At 36.5% G+C, this 12,193-nt stretch overlaps 1 protein-coding gene across 3 annotated transcripts in view; it reads right to left on the bottom strand.

Annotated features, from left to right (window-relative positions):
- PLXDC2 (plexin domain containing 2) overlaps positions 1 to 12,193 on the bottom strand; it is a 490,615-nt gene that overhangs the window by 243,164 nt on the left and 235,258 nt on the right. For all 3 annotated transcript variants that reach the window (XM_082742067.1, XM_082742069.1, XM_082742068.1), the window contains one exon: positions 8,681 to 8,750. In XM_082742067.1, the coding sequence (XP_082598193.1) occupies positions 8,681 to 8,750 (70 nt within the window). The remainder of the gene's footprint in view (positions 1 to 8,680; positions 8,751 to 12,193) is intronic.

Here is a 12,193-nt window from a genome sequence, read left to right as displayed (position 1 = left end):
AGCTAGTCAGACCAACAATGTAATCTTAATCTACCATAACCCCATTAGAAACAGCCAACAAAACATTTAGAATTATTATTTTTTAATGCTATGTTTAAGCCTCAGAGCTGTATCAGTTGAAATGAGAACATCATTTTGAGCTGTTTTCATAGTACACCTACTAGTTTTCTGTGAAGTATTAAGAATTAAGAAAAGAAACTGAAAATAATGGTGAGCATTGAAATAATGGTTATCCATAAGAAAATCTGTCTCCTTATTCAAAGGCTAACCAGCACACATAAATTTAACTAGACAAATACTTCATTTTGCATTTGTGGTTGGGTGTTTAGTACATTTTCAAGTTGGTTATTAGCAATTAAGTGACTCTCAAATCCATAAAAGGCCATCTAGATGCTGCTGGGGGGGATGTCCATCAGGTAGCCACAACTAACCTGATGCTTTGATGACTTGTCCTCGAAGTTCTTGTCACACACAGGGTAGAGTAGGGAGCATGATATGTGTGGCCTGCTGATGATAATCATGCCTGTTATCCAGTTACAGCCTATCGTACCACAATTAGAGAAATATTTCAAGATTCTTCTGCCATGTGTTACAAAATTGTTACATTTGGTGAGATAATCAGAGTCACAGAATGTTGGTACTGGGAAGTCTTTAGAGAAGATCTGCACTACAGTTACAGATGACAGATATGCCTATGCGTATGAAGAGGACATCCCAAGTCATCTAGACCCTTTATACCTCCCACTCCTGAATGGATGAGTCAGCCTTTAAAATGGAGATAATGACAAGTTAAGTCTTTAGACGTTCTCTGAGATATGGATAATGACATCAAAGAAAACATGACAAACTACTTTAAGAAGCAAGCACAGCTTTATGAAGGAAGTATTTTGAAACGGATAAAAGAGAAAAAGTATATATATAAAAGAGTAGTAATAATAATATATGCTATTAATTAGCATTTTCTATGAAATAGGTAACAATAACAGATTATTAGTTAACTTAAACTTGAACAAAAATCTTTCTGGGTTAGGTACTTTTATTATGCTATTTTATAGACTGGAAAATTGAGGCAAGGCAGATAGAAAGTAATTTCCTAAAGATTATAACAGCTATGACTAGTTTGACTTATAAACTTATATATTCTGATTTGAATATCAGTATGTTTATCTTAACCTAGATGCCAGACTACCTCTCCAAAATACTGAATTGCAATTGTTGGCTTCAGGGGGAATTGAGGGAGCTTCTCCGAATTTATTCCTGAACTGGCTTGGGTCCAAAGTCAGTCCTCAAGTGCTTAGTATTTTTCCCCTTCTTTTCCAGGATCAGACAACGTTGGAGAACCTGCTGTGCATTGCTACTTTACTAATTAGTTACCTAGACACACTTTGTTTTCATTTGGGTGATATATTTGAGCATCTGTGCAATATTGTTATTTTTCTGAATTATTGATGAAGTGACTAGGACAGGATGCAAGCAAAATATTTGTTGCCAATATTTCAAATAAAGCCTGGATCCCTGAAAGGATAAATGGTGCTTTCCAGAGGCAAGTGTTCCTAGGTGAATGTTTAAGCACCAGGGATGGGTAGACTCCTCTGTGGCTGTCATGGCAAAGGAAGGTACTATTCTAGAAATTCCTTCCTTTGTTCTGCCCATATTTCTGTCTCTCGGATTTTTCTTGATCATTCCTAATGACTTGAGTCTATTTCCTGGGTGGCCCCACTCCTATTGCTCTAATCTCCAGCCACACTTAACCTCGGTCCCAAAGAGTCAATTAATGGAATATGATGTGTCAATACACAGAAGAAACAAAGGGGCTTGAGAACATGCAGTTCATAAAGTCATGGTGGAAAGAAATGTAGCAGTGTTGGTGAATCTGCTGAATTTAATTCTGGACACTAGACAGTCTGGGGAACAATGAATCATCTAGGAGGACTGCTCAAATGAATGGTCTCAGGTTTTCAGAGGGACTTCACAGAGAATCATTTAGATACAGCAAAGCAGACATCACAAAACTTATCTTTCTGTCCAGGAATCCTTGAGATCTTGTTTGTTACTTTAAATTAGTGACCCGAATGGGATGGCTTTATTTTGTCCAGCATCTATCCCTTTCGTACTTTCCCTTCATGCATCAGATCTCCAGAGACCCATAACTTCTGCTTTCTCTTAATAACAACAACAATGGTAATAATAATATTAAAAGACAAAATAACTCCATTCACTTTTTCACTAGATTCAGAAAGTTAATGGATGCATTCTGTTCTGTTCCATGAGGTTATACACTTGAAAGATGACAGACTTGGTATTTATAAATCAATCATCATAAGGAATAATGAACTCTCTTCCACTCTGAAGAAGTTCGTTATTAACTGTTATTAATCAAGTCCCTCTAAAAAGTATGAAATATTATTTGGAACTACAATTAAAATATGACTACTTGAAAGTGAGAACAAAAGAAGAACTGGAAGATTTGCTAATATATATCCAGAAAACCCAATCAAAATAATACACACTGCTTTTTTTTTTTTTTTTAACCTCCCTTATTGGGGACTTAAAGTGAAAAAAAAAAAAAGTGAATGACTATACACCAAATTTAGGAAATTACTCTAAATTTGAATTTAACATACCAAAGCTCAAAGGGTAATGGTGATTTTTTTCTTGGGAGGGGAATGCATGGAGTAGGAGGCAGGGAAAGAAGGAAGGTAAATATTTTACTTTTGTCTTTTTGATGTTTTAAATGCTGTGCTCTGACCTTTCATATCTTAAACACTGATGACATAATGAACATTTTTTTAAAGATTTTACTTATTTATTTGACAGACAGAGATCACAAGTAGGCAGAGAGGCAGGCAGAGAGAGAGGAGGAAGCAGGCTCCCCATGGAGCAGAGTGCCCAACGTGGGGCTCGATCCCAGGACCCTGGAATCATGACCTGAGCCGAAGGCAGAGGCTTTAACCCACTGAGCCACCCAGGCGCCCCATAATGAACATTTTTTATTTCATTAGTTATCATGTAGCAAATAAAATAAAATCAATTTATATTCAATACCTTACATGAAAATAGTGCTGTATGTCAGTATATTAAAAAACAACAACAACAACAACAAAACCACAACAGAATATAGAAAACAGAGAAGGGTGAATAAAACTGCTTTTGTACCCTCAGAAAAAATTCTAAGCAGTTTTTTTTTTTTTTCATTGAACCTCCAATTAGATATTCATGTTGAAGGGAAGGGAGGGCAAATCCTTTGTACAATCAAGGTGAGTAATACATGTTCATCATTACCTTTTTAATTTATGTCATCTTTGATTCCGATTCTCGCATACAACTGCCAGCAATTCCACACACTATTTTAATTACAAACCAGCATCTGTCTACAAACTTAAATCCTGGGGCCAGAATGATGTGGATATTGTCACCCTTTCTCTTCCCCATGATTTTGAATGCATCACTTACCCGTCCCCACATTTTGTGTCATTGTAGTTAGTATGATGTACCCAGGATGGGCTCATGAAAAAGATATTTCAAGTGATGGTCACAAGAAATAAAAATCGAATCCTGGGACGCCTGGGTGGCTCAGTTGGTTAAGCAGCTGCCTTCGGCTCAGGTCATGATCCCAGCGTCCTGGGATCAAGTCCCACATCGGGCTCCTTGCTCCGCAGGGAGCCTGCTTCTCCCTCTGACTCTGCCTTCCACTCTGTCTGCCTATGCTTGCTCTCGCTCGCTCTCTCTCTGACAAATAAATAAATAAAATCTTTAAAAAAAAAAAAAACGAATCCTTACACTTAAATCTACTTTTTTTTTAAATCTACTTTTTGAAATATTTAAAATATCACCTAAGCAGCCTAATAATGAAAAAGAACCAGTTAGAGTATTGATAAAGCAAGAGAATGAAAGCAGTGTGATATATATTCAAATAACACAGCTTAGTGGTATCATTAATGAAATGTTTTTATGAGATGCACAGAGTACTAGTTTTTTAATGTCTGGAATATTTGTATTCTGAAGTATCTTTTAAGTAAAAAGATAAATGAGTGCATTCAAATTCTGTTACCAGTGAACCAGAAAATAAGATGGTATTTCCAATTCATTTTGTTATTTGTATGGATGATTGAAGCTTTTGAAAATTAAAATGCTTAACAAAGACTCATGCTTATAATTTATAAATAAATGGCCAGATATTTAGTTTTTATTTCCATTTTTAACAATAAACTTAAGTGTATCATAATTAAATACATACATATTTAAATATAAAGATGGATCACAATAACTTAGGCAGATGTCTGTGTTTTTCAACTATTTTCTGTTTTGAAATGGTGCTGGTCTTAGCAGTAACAAAGACATCTTTTTTTTTTTTTTAAGATTTTATTTATTTATTTGACAGAGAGAGATTACAAGTAGGCAGAGAGGCAGGCAGAGAGAGAGAGAGGAGGAAGCAGGCTCCCTGCTGAGCGGAGAGCCTGATGCGGGACTCGATCCCAGGACCCTGAGATCATGACCTGAGCCGAAGGCAGCGGCTTAACCCACTGAGCCACCCAGGCGCCCGTAACAAAGATATCTTTAAGGTCATTTCAGTCTTAAAGAAATTTGTGTCTAGGAGTGCCTGGGTGGCTCAGTGGATTAAGCATCTACCTTTGGCTCAGGTCATGATCTCAGGGTCCTGGGATTGAGCCCCACATTGGGCTCTTTGTTCACTGGGGAGCCTGCTTCCCTTCCTCTCTCTCTGCCTGCTATTCAGCCTACTTGTGATCTCTCTCTCTCTCTCTCTGTTAAATAAATAAATAAAATCTTAAAAAAAAAAGAAATTTGTGTCTATGTGAACAGAGAAAGAGGGGAGGTGTGGGGGCTGGATTTTAAGGAGGCATGGGAAATGGGAAAACGGTGTGGGAGGAATGAAGCAAATTGTGATTGAAAATATCCACTTTCACATTTCACTTTCTTTTCCCCCAATCTAATGTAAAATCAAGTTCAAGAGGAATCTATCGACACAATTGAAGAGAACTGACAGTCAATAGAATATTCATATCTGTTTCACAGACACCCACGTGTCCCTACCTAAAAATCCCAGTCCCTGGTCTCTTTAGAATGGCCTACAGTCAACTTGACTTAACCTCACTCACAGTTTCTACTTTTCTCCCAAAGCCATTCACAGTTAATAACTTTTTCAATCTGTCGAGCATTTGTCAGATAGGTCCGTCTGCCTCTCACACCTAGTCAGTCACAGAAGAGATCCATCAAAACTCTATTCACAAGTCCCCATTTGAGCTGTTCTTAGCTTTACTCACTGTGTCCTCACAGATCCTTTTGCCTAGAAACCTCCACAGCCCTTATGATGAAAGAACCCAACACTGTGTCTTGCGCTGCCCCTTCCGTCCTTCTTCACTGCATCCACCCTGGCCAAGGCACGGCAGACCTTGCGGAGATACCAGATCCTTGCTGCTGACTGCCTTCTTGCCCCCACCCCCCACCTTACCCTGCTCTCCCCTGCCAACACAGGCCAGATCTGCTCTCAAGAACACCTGATAGCTGCTGGCTAGCAAGCAAATTTATAATGTTCAAGGTATTTGCCATCCCTCTTCCCATCTACTCTCTACTAGACTCTAACTCCAACCTTCCATTCAGGATAAACCGATATATTTTGTCAGCCTTCCTGATATGTTCACTATAGGTTCAGCTCTGTCCCTTTGCTCACCATCCCCTTGTCTGGACAGTCCCATTCCTCTCCACATCACTTCCACCTGCCTCTTTGCCTACTAAACCTCTACCTTCCTTCGAGGCCAGTATGACAAACCTGTTCTCGGTTAGCCCAAAAAGAATGGTCTCCTCCTAGAACAACCTTCCGCCCCGGCAGCATCTACAGTGAGCCTCCTCTTATGCTCAGTCATATACCCCGTCCTCTTCTTAGACTCTAAGCTTTGGAGCAGGACCCCAAACTTCTCCTTTGCATATGGTGAAGTATCACACACTGTGTCTTTCTCATGGTAGGGTATCCAATCAAAACTGACTCAATAAATGAACAATAAAAGTACAAAGAAGTTATTTATTTGAAAGCTTTCAGGAGATCTCTGGTTTCATTTTCAAGGAACTCAGATTAAGTGTGTAAATTATCTCAGCTGAGTCTCCTTTAAATAGGGTATGGGTTTATATATGCAACCTCCAGGCTAGCATATTTTAAATAGAGAAAAAAAGAGTTTCTTTGCATTAGTGTTCCCTTCAAAGAAGACAGAGATCATTCAAGGCACCAGATTTTTCACTTGTTTTGAGGATCGTTTCAAAGGAAAGTGGTACTTTGAAGCAGTAAAGATGACATAGCTATTGGTTTGGTTTTTTTTTTTTTTTTTCCTACCAACTCAGCTAAGGGAAATCTTAGTTCATATTGGCTGAATCACTGACATGACTTTTAAGGATAAAGCAACTTGAGAAGCTGAAAATCAAACGTGCCCATATTTTTACCGCTGTGTGTACAGATTTTGAACAAATGTGATTAAGAATTCACTTTTTGAAATTCAGTTGAATACCAGTAACCCAAATGTCAGAAAATATGCCTAATGTCCATATTATAAAATAACCATGCTTCTATCATACTTTCAAGATGCTAGTAGGCATGATGTAATTCATGATGTCAATCTTACCTTTTTCTTTTTCTCTCATTCCTTCAACATATTAATTAAATGGCTATTAAATGCCATGCAATATACTAGCACAGAAATACACAGTGGGCTCAAAAAGACATGGTCCTATCTCCAGCATGGAAGCCTTTTCCTTAAAAAGACACGGTCCTTCTGTGAATTTGCTTATATTTAGTCCTTTTTTAAAAGCTTTTTTTTAAATTAAATTTATTTATTTTCAGCATAAAAGCTTTTATTTATTTATTTGAGGGGGGATAGGGCAGAGGGGGAGAGAGAGGAACAAGCAGCATCCATGCAAAGCGCAGAGCCTGACCTGGGCCTCGATCTCACAAGCCTGAGATCAGGACCTGGGCCGAAACCAAGAGCTGGATGCTTAACCAACTGAGCCACCCAGGTGCCCCATACTTGGTCCTTTCTTTACACATAATTTAATAGTTTCAGAACTGAAGCCATTGGCATTCCCTAAAACCTGCTCTTCTGCTTGAGTCTGTAATTTTGGTTGACAGCATCATTTCTCTGTTTGAAGCCACAGAATTGCCAAGGCCCTCAATATGTGTCACACAAACTATTGCAATATTCTTCCAATTATGTGTACTAACACAGTCTTTTTATACTTGAAGGAGTTACACAAATGTCTGGATTCAGTTTCCTAAGCTCATCACTTACCTTAAAAAAGTACTAACGACTCCAACTGACTCTTGAGGCAGTATATAAAATTGTCCCAATCTATTTTTATCATCTTAATAAGACATTTTTTTTTTTTTTTGTAAAACCGCTTTCAGCTTCACGCAAACTCAACTATTTGGTATCCGAAATATACCTTACCCATTTTTTGTTCTGTGTAATTACTCAAGATATTCTTCCATGAGACCTACTCTTCTTCCTCTACACGACCCTTGAAACTGAGACATCCTTCAAGGAAGATCTTAAACAATCATTTCTCTATACAGAATGTTCACAGCTATCTGAGCTTTGTCATCCCTGGAAACCTATATTTCATGATTTCTATTTTCTAAGGAACTGCCACATTCTGCTTCACTCTAATAGTCCAGTAGGCTATGTAATCCCAAGACAGAGGTACCTGTATTTACCTTTGCTCAGAGTAGATACTCAAAAACTCTTATTTGCTTGTTGATATTTCCAGCTACAAAGCTTATTCTGATTCCTACATAACTCTAAGTCTTATATTAAAATATGGCAGTACTGATCAAAAGGACTCTCTTATCCTTTTGAAAGAGCAATCATGAAACCCAGTACAGGAGAAGGACTCTGGTCTTTGGTGAATTAGGCACGGGCACTCGGCCTGGATTTCTTTTAACTTACATCTTTACTTAGGCTTCCATTTTTATGTTTTTCTCTCAGAATACAGGGATATTCTCTGGCCTTTTGCTTATTTCTGCTAGTAGCACTTAAGGATTACATTTTTTCCTGACTTCTGGGATATACTATAAAGTACAATAATTGCCTTTCTAGGGCATTGTTAATCTCTAAAGCAACTTCCAAAGGTTGTGCAGAAAAATAACACTAAAGGATTACATAATGAATCTCAGTGTTTCTTTTTAAGATTCAAATGAGCTGCCAGTCAACCTAAGTGGCATTGAAGGCATGGGGGGAGGGCCGAAATAATTGAAGCTAATATACATGAGGTGATGTTTGTCCATATATTTATGTCAATCAATTCTAACATTAAGAGAAAAGAAAAATACTGTAACAACTTCCATAAGCACCCTTTTTTTTCTAGATCTCTTCCCATTTATACAATCTTACCATATTACCAAAAATGAGCTAAAACGCAGAAGGAAAAGAAGGGGAAAAAAGGTAGAAGGAAAACAGATGAATCTAAGCTGAAAATTATTATAACTACAATTTTTTTCTGCTGAAAAGTTTTTCCAATAGCTATAATCTTTCTCAGGTTTTATTTATACCCATGACTTTGTGATAGAAGACAATAGTTTTCCCAATAAGTGTCCCTATTGAAATGTAAAGTAAATTAAAAATAATAACTATAGTGAAACTATAGATTATTTAGAGTGAATGGGTAGAAAACCACTTACCCCCAGTTGCCACAGTGATTTCTCGTAGAAAATGGCCATAAAATGGAAAATCGAAAGATAGATTCACTCTCTGCAAGGAACAACAACCAGGAAAGAAAATCAATAATGTGCATAATAGTAAATGTAAAATGAAAAGTCTTCCACTTAAAAAAAAATGATGCTTCTACTTTGCACCACTATGACTGCAGTTGGCTATTTGAACCTGATTCCTAAATGACAATAAAGGATTTCTTTTTTTCTGGTAATTAAGTGTTCGAAGTATGTGAGAAGGAAAAAAGTTGTGCTGTGATGGTTTGTTGGTTTGTTCTTCGCTTACAAAAGGAATCTGGAAGTTTCTGCTGCAATTTAAGCTACCTCTCTTAATATCACTATTGCCTTTTAGTTGTCCACTGAGAATCAGTTCAGTTATCATGGTAACCAATTAGTTTTACAGTTCTTTTTGGTTTGATTAGTTTTCTCCAAAATAGTAGAGCATGTTATCTGCCAAGTTTCATTGGATACAACATCAAAAAAAAGTATTTTATGTAATTATACATTCAATTTGTTTTCTGTACATCCCATAATGAAAGGTAGTTTCATGGAACAAGATACTTTGCACTGTGATTTAGACCTGCGGATATTTTTATTTTTGGTGGGATGAGCTCTCCAGATTTAGTATATTATGTTCCCTTTCAAAAGCAGAGTTGAAGAATAAAAAAATGCTGGTTATCAGAGAACTACTTTTCTTTGCATAGAAGAAAACTAGAGAGACTGGAGAAGAAAGCTCATAAATTTTACCCTTCTCTTTTTTAAAAAGGGGATTGAGGCTTTTAATTTTATTTGTATGTATTTTAATTTATTATTATATATTATATGTATATATTATATATTTATATTATTGACAAATATTTATATATTATTGTTTTTATAAATATCAGATATATTTATACATTCAACATACAATTTATACAATAAATATACACACAGAGTATATATAGTAAAATAAAAACAAAACACAAGGCAAAACAAAAACCCTAGATTTTTCATAGTGAAGTGATATGAACCAGACATATTATCATTAGACAAAAAGCAAGAAAAGCAGTGAGTTATAACAAAGGTGACCAACTGAAATAAAAGGATCCTGAGGGGAATTAATTAGTTGGTTTAGAACCCCACAGCACATACAAACTACATATAGCAAAAGGCTTTTTTGTTAAAATTCAACAGTCTCTATATTATAGCTCTCCCAATATACAAATTAAAAAAAAACAGAGAAGTACACCTAGATTGAATTTTGCTCATTCCAATTTTGCAAATGATTGCTTTTTTATATCCATCAGAGATTTCTAATGACTTATTTTGGCATGAAATTAATGATTCAAAATTTACAGTAACTTTCAATTAGTTTTTCATTTCCTCCTTTTTAATGAAAGTTGCATCTTCAGCAAGGGTTTATCACCATTTTTAATTTTTGCTGACTAATGGCAACAATAAAACCCATTTTCACTGCACTAACTGAAATGAGTGGTTATTAATTGCCCTCAAATAAAAGGTTTAATGGCAAAATCACTTATCTCACAAAGACATCAAAAATAATTTTTATAAAGGCACTTGCTGTGGTGTATCATTCTTCATCATTTTAATTTATTTTCATACTGATGAGCAAATCGGTAAAATTTACCATCCATAGGCATCCTCACTTCCAAACTAAGAGTTGAGTTTAAACATACATTGTTAACAAATGCTATTATTTACTACCACAGATGACCCGGAAGAATATGAAATATTCTTTCAATATTTCAATATTTTTAGAAGATGGAGGTGCATAAGTATATAAGTTAAAGACTCTGTTTCTGAGAAGAAAGTAGGCTCTGAAAGAAAATTTGCTATTATATGATCATGAAGAAAAATGGCTGAAATGTTTTCATGTATAAATTACCAGTTTACCTTAGTTACCACCATGACCACCTCAATGACTCTGATAAAGAACTTAGCAATGAAAATTTAGAAAGACGTTACCTTCTCAATACTTGTGAAATCCACTCATTTTTTCTGTGGGTAATAGTTCCCAAATGTAGGTGGTTAATAATTTCCTCATAGTGTCTTGGCTCCATTTCCCCTAGAATTTGTTCTCTATACCGTCTAGCATATCACTCCCGCACTTCATTCAATCTAGATCCTGCCATCTCTACAATCATATCAAAATAGTGACCATGAGTTCTAAGACCAAACACTAACTGGCCCCTACTACCTCACAAATTTCCCTTCCCATTTTATGTTCCAGCCAGTCTTCTAGAACATCTTTTAGTTCCTGTAACTGCCACCTTTAAGCCTTGGCTCTGGTACTGCTACATGATGTCTCTTCTGACTGTCATACTCTTTCAACCTTGGTTGGTCATGGTTTCCATATTCTTTAAGCCTTGGCTCAGTTTGGTTGGTGCTCTAAATATCAACACTGACATAAAGACTTAGGGGCAGATAGTTTGTATGGAAGGTGATCAGGAAGCATTTGGTAAAGAAAGTGGGAAAAGTGAGACAAGGAAAAGAGAAACCAGTGGTAGATACATTATTAGGTATCTCACTGCTATAGTAGTTCTCTCCTTAGAGAATCTCTGAGCAACAACAGGAAAGACATACCTCAGAATCTTTTCATTGGAGGTCAGGAGGCTGGGACATTTGTCCATCAACTCCCATCTCCTACTGAATAGAGGTTAACTCTCCCCTCCACCAGACTATCCATGCTTGCACCCTCAGGTAGAAAGAAGAAATGCAGTACTTAAGCTGGAAAGTGGCTGATTTGTTAGAACTGCCTCCCATGGTTTCAGGTGAACTCAGGGAGCCAGAAGGAATATAAAGAAGTATCAACAAGAGCTAGCTAGGATCACATCCAGAAAGTCCCTCTTTGACCTCGTAGTTCAGGTTATGTCTTCTTAGTATATCTTACCTAGCATTCTTTATGTATATACACATACACATAAAGCAGTTGCACAAGATTCAAATAATAACTGTTTCAAAATGAAGCTAACTCAGCATGAGAGTAGTTAAAAATGGCCCAAGATGAAAACTAGAACTGGAACCTGGGTTTTATGGACACCAAAGCCAATGGTCCTAATTAACTGAGATTAAAACAAAGTGATGAGAAAAGTCATACAGAAAGGCAAATTTTTGAAAATTATTATTATTCCTTCTTAAAACATACACACACACACAACCAAATTATATCAAAACAAAACTAAACAGATTTCCCTAGAATTTCATGATGTGTTTGGAAGCTGAATGATTATATATTCAATATAATTACCCATGGATAACTGGATTATTATTTTGTCTCAGTGTGATATATAAACCAGGCATGGGGGGAGCTAAAGAAAAACCTTATTTGTTCATTCATCCAGTTGACGATCACTTAGTTAACACCTCATATTTACCAGGCCATAAGTCAGGGGCTGGGATAAAACAGTCAGTGAGTCCCACCCAATTCCTTCCTTCAAGGGTTCACAAAGTTGTGCAGGGGGACATCACATAGGGATAAAC

Source organism: Mustela nivalis (genome assembly GCF_964662115.1).
Source record: "Mustela nivalis genome assembly, chromosome: 7".
In the NCBI taxonomy this organism is placed as follows: domain Eukaryota; kingdom Metazoa; phylum Chordata; class Mammalia; order Carnivora; family Mustelidae; genus Mustela; species Mustela nivalis.
This window is presented reverse-complemented; position numbering and strand designations above follow the sequence as displayed.